The 15,912-nt window shown below is 40.8% G+C and overlaps 1 protein-coding gene across 1 annotated transcript; it reads left to right on the top strand.

Moving 5' to 3' along the window:
• Positions 1-1,335: 1,335 nt before the first annotated feature.
• mmaa (metabolism of cobalamin associated A) lies at positions 1,336-14,295 on the top strand. The gene is made up of 7 exons (XM_018096077.2): positions 1,336-1,436; positions 2,122-2,583; positions 2,909-3,031; positions 8,760-8,930; positions 9,186-9,271; positions 13,023-13,172; positions 13,882-14,295. Exons 2-7 carry the CDS (start codon positions 2,172-2,174, stop codon positions 14,167-14,169), a joined length of 1,230 nt encoding a protein of 409 aa, XP_017951566.1. The 5' UTR covers positions 1,336-1,436; positions 2,122-2,171; the 3' UTR covers positions 14,170-14,295.
• Positions 14,296-15,912: the final 1,617 nt, after the last annotated feature.

Genomic DNA, 15,912 nt, shown 5'->3' with positions numbered 1-15,912 from the left:
TAAAACACTTTAATTTTTTGATGTTACTGTTCCTTTAAATGAAGGCATATATCCCTGACCTACACTATCATTTCCTGGGGCTTGTTTATACTGGGCAAATTTTCACCTTGGCAGTAACCAATAGGAATTATTTTTTTTCAACCAGTTACAGGCACGGCATACCTGATTCAGTGCCAGGGGATACTGCCTTTCCTGTTTATAAATGTAACCCACTGACAAGAATCTGACTGCAAACTGGACTGTCTACTTGCAGAAAATCCCCAATTCAACTCCTTAGATATATATAACCTATATAAAAGTGGCATACATGATAAAGCTGGCCATACACGCACCGATACTATCGTACGAAACCTCGTTTCGTACGATATTCGGTGCGTGTATGGCATGTCGGCGAGTCGACCGATATCGCAGGAAGCTGCTGATATCGGTCGACTCGCCGATCGGGCTGGTTAGAAAATTTTGATCGGGCGCCATAGAAGGCGCCTGACCAAAATCTGCCGTCAGGGCTGAATCGGCAGAAGGAGGTAGAAATCCTATTGTTTCTACCTCCTTATCTGCTGTTTCAGCCCTGACGGTGTGTGGCGGATCTGACGATGTTTTGAAACATGGTTAGATCGCCACGTGTATGGCCAGCTTAAGATCTGCTCGCTTGGCGACCGATCTTCTACATGCCCACCTACGGGTACACTGTACATACCAATACATGCCCATGCAACCCAATAAAGAACGCTGCATATAATTGATTAGGGAACTTGTGGTGCAAAACATGTTGTATTAAATACAACTTGCTGCTTAATTCTGCCTTGTATGTGTGCTCCTCTCCGCTGTGTGCGATACAGTGGGGCCGGGGAGTAAAATCACAGCTTGCCTGACACCTGGAGAATGTTTGTTAAGAACATTGTAGAGCCAGGTCAGTGCATCAGAACTCTCCGGGACCTAGAACTAGAACACAGCTCCTCCCGCCCATCCCACCCATACTGAAACCCCTTCTCCTGCACAAAGCAGAATCTGTGCCCCAGCAAGATCAGCAGCACTAACCACACAAATGATATTCTACAACCTGCTCCACACTGTGGCTCATTGCCTCTGCAGTCTATCTCCCATACCATTACCCGCCAGCCTGATGCCCCTGTAGGAAACCGCAAACAACCTTGCGTCACGGTTAATAATATAGGACGGTGCAGCAAACACGTTGGCCAACCCGCATGATTTTAACCAAGTTAAACGCTGCCCCTGCTTTATTTATCAGAACGCTACAATTTCTGGCATGGTCTCTAACTTCTTCCTTCCAAGCCACTTCCTGTCTTAGTAAGCAGTACTTCCTCTCCCAGGTGTCAGCAGTCACATGGCATAATGACGTCACCGCTGCGTCGCGGAGCCAGCTTCTATAAGAGGCTACCCGGAAGTGTCAGTTCGCCGACTTGTCCCTCAGTAAGGTAGATAGTAGGGTGCAATTCTGCATGGGGTTTTTCTGAGAGCCTCAAATGTATTTTAGGGTATTAAATGCTTTTACAATAACAAGTCATTTAATATGAAATTGGAAGGGCAGAAAACAGGCGTCCTTCTTTCTATATAAACGTGTATATATAATCACTTTGCCTGTATTACAAGAGGATGCTTTTGTCAGCTTCTTATATTCCAGATGCCTAAATCAAGAACTCTAATAAGACTTTGTTGTGCTTTTTCTCATACATTTATTTATGTTTATGTAGTAGGTAATGAGGAAAATGTCACTTTTGTAATAAAAAGAACAACTGGTAAATTACTAAGAGGGGGTTCAACTAATAGACCACACAATGAGCCCCTACCTTTTTGATGCCTTTGCTTTCAGTTAAAATGGTGTTAATAAATCATTTTTCAGAAAATATACATGGCAGCGAAAAAGGTTGTATAGAGAGGAAGCATATAATATATAAAATATATAACTTGGGAAATGGCAATAGGCAAAGCATATATTCTACACAACATCTAGACCTTTTTATGGGATTTGTGTTATACAGAAGGGTATTTTAACACTTAATATATCGTGGGCTGCTACATTAGCTTAATTGTTAGTTGCACTTATATCATTCTGTTTGCTGCTTTATTAGATACTAAATGTGCTTTCTTCTATTTTGACAGGTTTTATCAGCATATTTTATGACCCTCTGATAGGTAGCAACGGCTCCAGAATGCAAGGGATTACTCTTTGCTCCATTAAGACCTCTGCATATCCTGTTTGTCGGTATTTTAACAGAACTGTTGTGTCGTTGGTAAAACCTGCACAGAGTCTTGGTGCTGTGTCAGAAAGCTGCATATGGAAGACAAACTCTTTCCTTAAGTTATTCAGGAAGAGACTATGTATTTCAGCTGTGGCACATCAAGATGCAGACAATCTAACAGAGAAAGAGAAAAGACTTTTGAGCAACTTATACACTGGTTTAATCAGTGGTCAGCGAGCTTGCTTGGCAGAAGCCATTACTCTAGTAGAATCCACCCACATTCGGAAGAGGGAGATGGCTCAGGTGCTGCTTCAGAGGGTTCTGTCCCACCACCGAGAACAGGAAACATTAAACAGTGGAGAACCTCTTGCATTTAGAGTTGGTCAGTGCCTACTTATGATTTAAAGAGTTGCAGTTCATAAAGAAAAGCATATAAGATAAAGATTACCATGTAGAAAACAGGTGATCTTTAAATCTTATGTTTAATGCAAACCTTGTCATTTGCTGTAGTTGAGCATTGCCTCATAAGTAAATGAATATAGTCTGAAAAAATGAAAGTACATTACTTGAAACCGTAAGCATTGATGTGGCAGATGACATTTGTGAGAAGTCCTACTATTATTTGCCATGGAGATTTTCTCAAACCCACAGTATTAGTTATTATGTTATTAACTTTTTCCCCTTTACTTTCTGCATAAATAATAAAGGATTATCTGGGCCCCCTGGTGCTGGAAAGTCCACTTTCATTGAATTTTTTGGGAAAACGCTAACAGACGAGGGTCATAAAGTCGCAGTATTAGCTGTTGATCCATCATCCAGTACTAGTGGAGGTAAGTTTTTATTTTAATGCTGTCCAGTAACTGGGAGTGTTATGTTGGGAATTATTGTTTAGAGTAATTTCTTTGAAATTACCCACACAAGTAAACAATGCTGTAGATCATATATGTTAAAAAAAACATCTGGGGCTAATTATAAATTGCTATTTGTACATTGCTATTCCCTAACTGTTAACCATTTTAACAGTGAACAATAAAAAAACAATATCGCACTTACCAGTATATGTGATTGTCATCCGCATTATATGTTCTTTGCTCTCTTATGTTATTGGGTGTACTGCACCTCGGGGCTGGGGGTGGGAGGGGGAAAGGTGGATTTTGTGATGGTTGCGCATTTCTAGTCTTGGCTATATAATGTTGCCAGGGTAACCATATCCTGTCAGTTCCTGTAGAGAGTGTTCAGTATTCTGTTCCCATTTCCTTGATATAATAGTGGCGGCTGTGTAAAGATTTGAAACAGAAGTTTAGACCATGAAGCTGTAAAGTTTGGTGGGGGGATGTTTAGGAAGACTATCTCCAGTTTCAGGGGATTTGTCCATTCAAGTCCTGTCCGTATAAAAGTGAATATGGAGTCCCAAAATTTGTGTTTTTGGGGGCATTTCCACCACATATGAAGCAGTGTGCCCGCAGTATCACAGCCTCTCCAGCATTTGCTATTATAGGTTGGGTCCATCTGTTCTTATTTTAGCAGGTGTCAGATGCCATCTGAATAGTAGTTTTCTGTTGCTCTCAAAATACTTTTGTATATCTAGTTGTGCCCTTAGTTGCTGTAAAAATGTTGTCCCACTGATGCAGTGTATGATTTATGTTTAAATCTTGTTCCCAAAGGTTTCTGGTCAGAAGCTTTTTGCATAAGTGACTTTTAGAAATCAGAGAGAACGCCTTTCCCATATCTACTTTCTCTGCATAGGAATTCCATCAACGTGGGTTGCCTAAGGGCAGTGGCACACGGGGAGATTAGTCGGCCACGCTATTGAGGGTGATTAATAGCGAATATAAATCGCTGGTTGGATGGCATACACTTTGCTTCAGTTTCCCGAAGTCGTTAAAAGGACTTCGGAAAACCAAAGCGGTTTGCATGCCATTTCAGAGAGATTAGTCATCCATGATAGTGAAGATTTATCGCGGGCGACTAATCTCCCTGTGTGCCACTGCCCTCAGGCATCCCACGTTGATGGATTTCCAGTCTTCAAGGTCTGCCTTTTTGGTCAGTCTATTTAGCTTTTTTTTCATAGCCTGCTGCGAGTCTGCCACCTCATTGTGCGTTTAGGCAAATTCCCCCATCATGCACTCTATGTGCTCAGTGCCCTCTGCTAAGTCTCTTTTAATTTCCTCCATGAGGTGTTTGAAATCATGTTGTATGGAGGTTCTAAGATCTGTCAGCTTTGATTTGATTTTGGCTGTGTTGGCCCCTGTTCACAGTTCTGCAATCTGTTCCTATATGGTGCCTGTATGCTTAGTATTCTGCTCCATGAAGGACTCAGTTAGAGATTATTTTGTTGGGTTTTTGGGCCCCATGGCTTTAGATGGTGGTAGGCTTCCAGCAGACCTAACAGGTGGGTCGGATATGTGGGGAGTATGCTTAAATTGCACCTTTTTGGGCTTTATTGAGGAGAGCTACCAGAGAACATGTCCGCTCACATGAGAATCTTGGCTCCACCCCCCGGCTCAGTTTTATTTTCCACTTACATATGAAGATGAGCTTAAAGTTATAATTTTCATATTCTTTTGGGCTCATTTAACAAAAATAGGGCAAGTTCAAAAGTGCAAGGAACACCTATGTTGCTTGTTATTATGCCCCTAGATTGTGTGTGATTTAGAACAAGAAGTTAATGGATGCAAGGGGTCCTTTCATTCTGCACCTTGCATTAGATTTTTTTTAAAGTGCAGAGCTCGCTTTCCAAGTTCTGGGGCTAATGGCCACAGTTTTGCACCGCCTTAAAGGAAAAGTAACACTAAAAAGTTTTAACTAAAAAATCTATTGCCCTATCGAGCCTAGCCTGACTTCTGTATAGCAAGGAGTCAGGCTAGGCTTGATCAATCGATCGCCGCATAGTTGATGCATCTCCCGATACTTTCCCCGGCATGCCGTATCGCCTTTGTTCAAATGACAGGAAGCCGAGTTTAACAGGTATTTTCTTCTAAAGCAGTGCTGTTCAACTTCTGTGGTACCGAGGGATGGAATTTTTCCGACCTACGTGGTGGAGGGCCGATAATGGAAGCCAGTTTTGACAACTCCCCTTTTTGAAACCGCACCCACTTGAAACCACACCCATGTTATCACATGACCATAGCCATATTAATGGTTGTAGTACAGCAAAAACCTGCAATACTCTGCCTGCCCTACCCTGCTTGTGTGTGCCATACTCTGCCTGCCCTACCCTGCCTGTGTGTGCCATACTCTGCCTTCCCTACCCTGCCTGTGTGTGCCATACTCTGCCTGCCCTACCCTGCCTGTGTGTGGCATACTCTGCCTTCCCTACCCTGCCTGTGTGTGCCATACTCTGACTTCCCTACCCTGCCTGCATGTGCCATACTTTGACTGTGTGTGCCATTCTTGGCTGGTTTGTGCCATACTTGGCCTGTGTGTGCCATACTCTGCCTGCCCTACCCTGCCTGTGTGTGCCATACTCTGCCTGCCCTATGCTGCCTGTGTGTGCCATACTCTGCTTGCCCTATGCTGTATGGCACACACAGGCAGCCTACAGTGATACAATGCTGGCACTGCTCCTACAGTCTGCACAATAACTATATATTAAAAAACTTTTTAATTGCAGTACCACTTCAGTATATGTTCTTTTTGTAGTGTGCAGGGATTATTTGTGGGTTTCTACTGCTCCTCTGAGGTGTGAACAGGGGAACAATGTCGGTGATTAGAGCCTGAGGTGTGAAAACTGCAGGGGGTGAACAATGCAGATATTAAAAGGTGTGAACAACACAGGGGATTACATTTTTTTTTTTTTCCAATGATTTTTATTTGCATTTTAACTTTTACAGGTTGGATATCAATATAATGTCATTTTGTATTGAACAATCTATATCCTTAAAGAGAGAAGAGAGGAAAGAGAGAAGAAGGAAGAGAGAAGTGGTCCCATTCTTGATAAATAGTGGGGCCAAAGGGTGAATAAGAAAGACACAACAAGAAAATAAAAATAAAATAAAAAAAAAAAAAAAAATTAAATTAAAAAATTAAACTTGACGGTTTCTTTATATTCAAAATTGGTCATTTGAACTTAATAGTATGGTGTAGCCTTTGAGGTCCCATATTAAAAATAAAACTCAATAGGGGATTACATTTTTAAACAATACAGGGGGATTACAGCCTGAATCTGAGGTGAGAACCATGCAGGGGGCAGTTAATCTCAGTACTGATACCATTTAATGCTTACTCAAAGGTAAGCCATCAAAGCAGCCAGACAGGTGGGGGGCCACACAGAGGGGGGTCGCGGGCCGCCAGTTGGACAGCACTGTTCTAAAGCATTCAAAATAACAAATGGTTTTCAGGATAGGGCAATTATTGGGGGAGGGTAGAATAGATTTTGTTTTAGTTAAAAATTTTTAGTGTTACTTTTCCTTTAAGCACTTGCGGCTGTAGCACTGGTTAATGAGCCTTTATGTGTCTTTGTTAAACTCTAAATATATAGTCATACTTATAGGGTATTAAAGGAATCTAAAAAGACCTTAAAGGAGAAGGAAAGCTAAAAATCACTGGGTGGTGCCAAATGTTGGTATGCCCAGTAACTGTAATCGCTTTTCTTATACCCCTGGCTGGTGCTCCTGTTAGGTGAAAAGCGCACCAGCCCAGGGTAGCTGGGAGCCAGTGATCCTCCTCCTTCTTTCTTTGTGCCGCTTGCACATGCGCAGTAGAGTGTAAAGGGGAACTTTAACAAGAAAATCCGACTTATTCACCCTAATGCACATGTGCTGGCCCCCGGGATCCCGAAGAGAAAAGCAAGAGGATCACTGGCTCGCAGCTATCCTGGGCTGGTGAGGTTTTCTCCTAACAGAAGCACCAGCCCATTTTATAAGGTAATCGATTACAATCACTTGGCGGTCCCTAACATTTGGCACCCCCCAGGGATTTTTACCTTTCCTTCTACTTTAAGCATTCCTAAAATTCATCAGGGACCATGTGAGTGATGTTTAGTTTTTCTTTTTAAGATTTAAATGTCCACGAGTGCAATGAGCAAAGTGCAATACCAAGTGCATTTGCCCTTTTTTCCCCAAAATTCATCACTTTCTTCCAGAATTTCAGTGTCATAGCAAAAGCAAATGGGAATTCTCTTGATGCAATTGCTCTGCACCTACCTCAACTGCCCCAATTCAGCAAATTGGGTGCTATTGTTCCGAGTGTGAGAGATGTGTGCACCCAGTTCTTTTGCCACATGTGTGCTGCCCCTATTGACACAGGTGCTGCGGGATCACTGGAGCTACCCCTTGTCCAGGGTTCCCCTGGGTCAATGGGCGCAGCAGCACTCAATTCGGAATGAAAGGCAGGAAGAACTGAGTGGCTCCGAGTACAAATATAGGGAGGAAAATGGGGCCCGTTATGACGCAAGTACCTTTATGGAAGTGGTTTTATGCACAACTGACTGCAGGGAAAAGTGTGCTTGTAGACATAAATGAGCCCTTCAGTATTTAGAACAGCAGATTGGAATTAGTAAGGCAATAAAATACAGAAGTCAACAACAAGCCAAAAGATGAGATAAATGAGCTTTGTCAGAAGTTTTAGTTTCTTCAGTGACTTTTGGATGTATATATATTTATTTACATAGTGCTAGTTGTGCTCACAGTGTTATACAGAAGCGCAATACAATGTTAGACTGAGGTCAGTCATCATCTACATTTAAAAAAATTGCTTAGTTTAAAACAGACATAAGGATAGAGGGTCCTGCTCTGTAGATCTACAAATGTATACAGTAATTATTGCAGTACATCATGGTTGCAAAATTCTTTAAATATGTATAAGCTGCTGCAATGAGTGTGGGAGACCTGCATACCTCTGAATTATATGAAGATTAAGATTTTACTGAGAATAAGGGTATAAACTTGTGTTTGTCTCTAGACCTAATACCCAGTCTCCCACAACTCGTCTGTTGTCACTTTCCTTGTCTTTTTTCTGTTTATTTTTCTTTTCCATTTCAACATTTTTACCCCTAAGAGCAAGGACACAAATGGCATTTTGAGTCCTTTGAGAACTATTGTGATTGAAAAGACCCTTTTCACTAGTCTCTTCCCATTCCCTTGAAAGGGATATATTCTTCCTATGGCAGACCTGTGTTGCAGTATGTGACTTTTGCTGGGAAAAGCTATATTTTGTGTTTCTGAGTGAAATTGTCTGCCCCAGCCAGCACATTTCCAGGGTAGGGCATTTTATTATTGCAGTCCTTGTAAGAGGGCCAAAAAGTTCACAAATACCATGTGCAAGTGCTGGCATAATAAACATACTCTACCTTACCCTTGCCTTCCTTGAAAATGTCACTACTTTTCCTAATAATTTTACTTTGTTTTTAGAGGAGTTCAACCAGAGTGCCTTGCAGCTTTGTCTTACAGCGCTTAATATTTTTTGTATATTCATTTTTGTTCTAACCAAAGTGGCATAGAAAGGATATATTACACATTCTTTGAAATATAGTTAATAAAGTTCTGATAATCTTACTTTTTTTTGCAAAAAATAAACAAAACTAACTTAATAATTATATAAGTATCTATACAATTGTAGGTTCTCTCCTTGGTGATAAAACCCGAATGACAGAGCTGTCCAGAGACATGAATGCATACATTAGGCCATCTCCTACCAGAGGAACATTAGGAGGCGTCACCAGGACCACAAATGAAGCTATTGTGCTCTGTGAAGGCAGTGGCTACAATATTATTCTTGTAGAGACCGTAGGTATGAACATATAGCATCTTATGTCTTATAGTTTAGTTAATTAATTTTACTAATTTAATTATTTTCTCATGTTGTGCTGTCTACTGTAAATGGATACACTCATTCTTGCAAAAACGCATGTTCATTTTCACCAGAAAAAAACATCTTTTTGTTTTTATTAAAAAAGTGTTTTCATTATATGTAACACATCTAGAAGATGCTTTCAGTGCTATTATATATTATGGGGTAAAAATCCATCTGTATTGCCTTTTGCAGGCGTGGGACAGTCGGAATTTGCTGTGGCTGACATGGTTGATATGTTTGTTTTGCTATTGCCACCAGCTGGAGGAGATGAGCTGCAGGTACAGTGAAACATTGTTTACAGGTATTGGATCCATTATCTGGAAACCATTTATCCAGATAGCTCCAAATTAGGCTATCTCCCATAGACTCCGTTTTAATCAAATAATTCAAATAAAAATGGAGCACATTCCTGCCCTGTTTAAAAATGTCTTGTCCCGGTATCCTTCCTATAATACCCTTATGTATGCCAGCTTAGCCAGTCCCCTCCCCTTATTGCATCATACGCATCACTGGGATATTGGAGCATTTCTACATTTTTTATTTCTACATTACACTGTTTACATAGCAAATTGCATCTAATGTGTATTGTGCTACACATTAGAACTGCTTTGAGGTAACCTATTGTTTCTCCTACTCCCATGTAACTGGAGGAGTCCCAAGCCGAACTTGGATTTCTTACTATTGAGTGCTATTCTGATATCTACTTGGAGCTGCTATCTTGCTACCTTCCCATTGTTCTGTTGATCGGCTGCTGGGGGGGGAGGGTGATATCACTCCAACTTGCATCTCAGCAGTAACATGTGACTGAAGTTTATCAGAGCACAAGTCACCTGGCTGTGGAACCCTGGGAAATGAAGAATATTTTAAAATTAAATATTAAAAAAAATCTATTTGTGTTTTTGAAAAATGGATTTCAATGCAGGATTCTGCTGGATAAGCTCTATTAACAGATGTGTTTTGAAGAAACATGTTTTCCCATGACAGTATTTCTTTAAGAGTTTTAAATGGACCAGAAGTACAATTTGTTTTTCTAAATGGTGGAAATAAAGTGGTTTGTGGAGTTGTCACCAGACGATATTAAACACTGGGAAAATGTGAGGAGAAGAGTATTACAAGTGAAGAGATGGAGGGACAGATAAATAACAGTAGCCAGGGAATGTGATATGAAAAGACTTGTTTTCATGCACCATTTAAGCCTTTCAGGGCTAAGGTTACAGTCTGATAGCTTATGGGGAGTATTTGAGAATGCAGCCTGAGAAAGTCAGACAGGTAGGGGAGGTGATAAAAGAGTAATGGGACACTGCTGCTTTTTTATTTCCATGTCCTAAGTTTTAGCTTTCATTTAACATAAAGGAAATTTTTAAAAAAAAACACCTTATATTGCGATCAAAAAGCTGTTCAGTATATACAATTAAGCATTTCAAGGCATATTTTGGTTTAGGCTTTAGTTTGCCTTTAAGAATTTTATGGTGGCAGTCTTCTCTAAGATGTTTTAGTTACTCTAAAGGGGAGAATCCTGATGTGGTGCCTGGAGCCTTTGCAACCATAGCTTTTACTGACTGTTTTAACTGTGTTTTCTCTTTTGTCACTTTTCATTGCATGCTCCACCTAGTGACAAAGGCAGGTCACAGAGCCCTGGTGGTAGGGCAAAATACATTTGGGGTTATGGGAGAATGCATAAATGTAGTAAAGTAAAAACTAACTTGGAAGAAGAAAGATGTTGCTATTGGGGAGGAGAGGAGGGAAACATGTCTAAGGACCCTAGAAGGGAGGACCCCTATGCTATAACCAGGGAGAAAGAAGGGAAAAAAACGATCCAGCAGTGGGATTTGGGGTTGGATACCACCATGGTATAGCGAGCAAGATGAACCACTTGAAAGAAAACAGGTGGAAGGGTACATCCACCAGGAAATAAGAGGAATACATAGAGGGAAAGGGGAATGTTCCCAGGTTTTGAAGATGGAAGCAACATCAGCAAAGAAAAGGTTAGGTCAAAGAATGTCACCAGGGCAGTGATTGGGGGAAGAATGCTATAAGAGGAGTTAAAAAGAAAATTGCACCCAAGGCATGGAGAACAATAGTCATTGGAATCAAAGCTAGTTGCTTTTTGGTAGCTGCTAATGAGCACCATTACAAAATGGTTTTGCTAGTTGTGACTTTTGCCCTCAAAATAGTTGTGCCAGTCCTTCAGTCTGTTTTTAAACTGCTGATTTCCATTTATCTCCTCTGGGCCTCCCGCAACCTCTGAGTTTGCACCCTCTGTAGTTCCACCAGTGACTCCTTTTATGCTCTGCAGCTATTACATGTTAATAGGAGGCAGCATGGTGATATACTGAGAAGCCTGATTTGTCTCCACCACAGGCGCTGAGTAGAGTAAAAAAAAATTAGGACCACACTTGCCCTGAACTTAACAAAATAATGTGAGCACCTTTGGATGGAGAATCCTTACAATTTGTGTTTGTCATTAGCTATGTGCTGTGTACCCAACAGTCCTATGTATATGTTCTTACAGATATTTGTCTCACAGGTACCTGCACAATAATGACATAATACAGCTTATGTGTCACTGCCCTTTAAAAGATGAAACTGCAGTGTCCATCCACAAAGTAGGCATTTACCTTGCTCCTAACCAGGAGGTCTTTGACTTACCATGTGAGCAATATGTTATATATGTTCTGTTTGCCCAGATAACTTCTCTCCCTCCATTGTGGAATCAGCAGTGTTTCTGTTCCTAGTCAGCCGGCGAGAGATCAGCTGTTTGTGCTCAGAAGCGCCGGCCATATGGGAGCAATCACTCATGTTCCATGTGAACTGGGCTCAGTGGCTTGTAATTTACATTAGCATTCACCTCTGTCTGCTTCCTGTGGAGCACAGGAAGTTTTATGTGGCATGTGGAACTGGTGTTTTTAATCATCTTAACTTGTTGAAACAGTGAATAAATTAATATGCAAAGAAACCATTGCTTGAGACATTTATCTGGAATATCTTAAATCACAAAATAAATGGCTTTCTCACCTCCCTTCCTGTTGCAGTCACTAAAGAATTTCAGTATAGCTCAGACTGAAACCAGGTGGCTGTGCTAGAATATACACTGTACAATGGGAGAAGGCATATTTTTGTCACATATATACCCTGCATGGGCTAGATGAAGCACATTAGGGACTTTACAGGTAAATAATACTCTGTAAAAAAGATTTAAAATAAGAGATTACATTTCATTTTGATTTGGACACATGGACTCTGGGCATAGTGCCTAGTTCATCTGCATCTTCTTTACATGTAAAATTGCATGATACTTACCAATGGAACCAACCTAACCTGGGTTCAGACAGAAGAAAACATTTCGGCCTATGCCTTGGGGTTAGAATTTAGGCATTTGGACCAAAACCTGCAGCATCCCTTAGCACTAAAGCAGCTGTTTCAGGTTCTTAGGGATTGGAGCCAAAATCAAGTCTGGTGGTCAACATAGAGGCCCAGGCTCTGGCACCTGATTGCAATTACAAGATTGTCATTTAGGACCAAAAAAAAAAAATAGATAAGCTACCTTAATGTTCCGGTAGTATTTACATCAGCATATATGCATTTACCTTTACCCATCCCCCCATCCAGTGCTTTGAAGCCCTCTTGGGAGAACAACAGTTGATTAAATCACGGCTCTAAATTTGTTGTTCTTTTGTGCAACAACTTCAGCTATAGAATTGTTGCAAACAGATTTTTTTATTACAGTATATAAGAGAGTGGCCAAAAGCATGGGCAAGCCCAGATCTCATCCATCCTCATGCTTTACTTAAAGGCAAGCGCCCTAAGGAATGTTCCATGACATCTTTGCATTTTGTCACCAAGCTCCTAGCATAAGAGTGGCCCACAGAGAGAAAGTATGCCGGGACTGTATGGGCACGATTCCAAATGAGCTCTCTATATCCTCTACCTGTATAATTTATCTTTCTTTGGCAGCTTTGTTCCATTTGTGCTTTATTTCATTATCGTTCTTTCTGTTTTTATATATATTCTGCATTGTTGTTTATATAGGGCATCAAACGCGGTATTGTTGAAATGGCAGACTTGGTGGCTATAACAAAAGCTGATGGAGATCTTCTTATCCCAGCTCGGAAAATTCAGACTGAATATGTGAGCGCCTTGAAGTTATTACGAAAACGTTCCAGGACATGGAATCCTCAGGTGATTAAATATGGGCTTTTTTTTTTTTTTGCATCAATGTAGTGTAACCCAGGTATAGCCTACCTGCAGCCCCTGATGTACTACATCTGTCTCAGCAGCATCCATGCTGGTAGTTTAAATGCAGCGGTTCAATCTGGTACATGCCTAGACCTTTCAGTCTGTCTGGACAACTATTACTCACAAAATGACACTTCAAAATGAACTGTTTTCTTGGAACCGAAGTACATGTATAGGATTTACTATTGTGAAACTTGTTCTACAAAAAGCTCAGAAATCTAGAATTGCCATTTGCTATTGTGCCCAATTTAAACATAATTCTCTTTTTTTTAATGGAAAAAGCTGCAGAAATCCATATTAGTGGTTAAACAATTCTACTTCATTAAGCTTAAAGCACAGAGTTCAATGCTATGAAAAGATCCGCTACCCAGAAAAGCCCTGGTTCCATTCATTTACCAACCAGAATGATCGTGTGTGCCTTGTAATTCCCATTCTTTATCCCAAATTTAAATGTTTTAATTATTTTGCAATCACGAGACCTCCATCTTTAGTAAGGAATATTACAACATCTTTTTATCATATGGTTTTTGCTCTAAGATACCCCTTATGTACAGTATCCTGGAGGGCACACTCACTGCATATACTGTATCTCAGAATTGCTTGCTGGTTTTTCAGTATCACTGACATTAAATTGACCGCTATCTTCCCTCAGGTTATGCGCATCTCTGCTAAAACTGGAGAGGGTATCCAAGACCTCTGGAAAAAGATGCTGGAATTTCAAAACAGCATGCTCACGAGCGGAGAGCTGATTACCAAGCGTAGGAGCCAGCAACGGGTGTGGATGTGGAATCTGATACAAGAAAATGTGCTTCTGCATTTCAGGAACCATCCAGCAGTTAAACATCAGATCCCTATATTAGAAGAAAGAGTACGTACTGGAACTTTGTCACCAGGACTTGCTGCGGACATGCTGCTCAATGCTTTTTCAAAAAGCAGCTAACGTTTGCTCCATGTGTATAGTAATTTGTATATGGAAAAAAAAAAAGATTTCTGTATTTACCTCCATGGCCAGTAATGGAACAATCTGGTTTTTAATAAAATATTTAAAAAATCCAGAATTATCTGATCACAAGTGCAATTTTCTTTCCCACATTCACTAATCTTAAGGAATGCCATAACATGTAGTTCAGCTCTTTAAGGTAAAAGATCCAACTGAGCTCTCTGTTTGGAATAATCCTCCCTGTCCAGCTCCTAGAGCAGGGGTCGGAAACCTTTTTGGCTGAGAGAGCCATAAACACCACATATTTTAAAATGTAATTCCGTGAGAGCCATACAATATGTTTGGCCGCGGACGCTGCGGGGCAAGGTAGGGTGGGTCCCAAGGATGCCGAATGCGATGCAGGGGAGGGCGTGGCCTGCGCTCAGTGGTTTCATATGATATCATCGGTGCGTGTATGGCCAGCTTTAATGAAGACAACTCAGCTCCCAAGGGAGAGTGTCAATCTCTGTCATTAGTGACTTTAATTTCTAAGAAGATTGCGCTGTACTGCTGTGATTGTATGGACTGGGCAGTGGGAGAGGCAAGAAAGCTACCAATTCAGGTTAAGGTGCAGGGTAATGCACAGTGTTCCAAAGTCCTTGTGGTGACCAATTCACATTGGTCACTTTGATCTACAGTTTACATCCGCAGACTACTGATGCCATTCATCTGTATGAATTGGAAGCAAACATGCCATCTATGGCCAAGGTCTGAATCACTGGATGGTGCTACTATACACTCATTTTAAGCATGCTAGTTACTACAGCGATAGATATGGAGCAACCCTATTGTATGCCCATGCCCCATTGCATGCCCCTGCACAATCCAGCATCTGGGCAGGGAAGCATACCTGTGTATATTTAGTGGGGGAAGAAAAGTAAATCCCTGGTGGCCAGATTGTCATGAAGATTCTGGAATGATTGTTTGGCTTAACCCAATGACTCTTTTCAAACCCAATCAGACAAGGGAGTCCCTTCTGTTACACAGCTACATGTTTTTTCCCAAAATGTAAACTGAAACATTTTAATATCTTTAAATTAAAACCATAATATCCAAATATCTTTATACAGTATAAAACTGTGGTAGATAGAAAATATATATTATATACTAGTTTCTCACACAACAGCACAGAAGTAGGAAGCCTACATTCCTCTAACATTCCCAGCCCTTTGTTTATGTACTGTACAGAGATTGCAGCTCATATGACATCAGAAATGTTTCTGTGCTAGCGCTGCGCCTAGGAATGCTTGGGGAGTCTGCAGGCCAGACAAATCAACGGCGTTTGTTTGTTTTGTCATTAAAACAAAATACTGATTGTTTCCAGAGGAGTACCTTTTTAGAAAGCCTTGTGTAAGTGGATCTCGGTACCCTATAATTATGCAGCACTTAATTGAGGCACAAATATGTTAACACATTCCTAGTGTGAATTAAAGGGACAGTAACCTTTTTTGTTCTTGTTGATATATATTTGTAGCGGGGTTTTTTGTGCATGTGGAGAAGTGTATTTTCTGTCCCACGGGTGACTGTTTCTTTTACCTTTCTGGTTAAAAATGTCAGTCTTTTTGGGCTTAGTCCTTTTAAAGAAAAAGGACCCATGACCCCCCTATGCGCCCCCCTCATCTTCAGGAATCGAAGAAGCCACTTAGATGAGTGGTAAAACCTTTTTAAGATTATTAAGCAAGTCCAGTTTCTTTAGACTTATTT

The sequence above is a fragment of the Xenopus tropicalis genome, chromosome 1 (genome assembly GCF_000004195.4).
Source record: "Xenopus tropicalis strain Nigerian chromosome 1, UCB_Xtro_10.0, whole genome shotgun sequence".
NCBI classification, from domain to species: domain Eukaryota; kingdom Metazoa; phylum Chordata; class Amphibia; order Anura; family Pipidae; genus Xenopus; species Xenopus tropicalis.
This window is presented reverse-complemented; position numbering and strand designations above follow the sequence as displayed.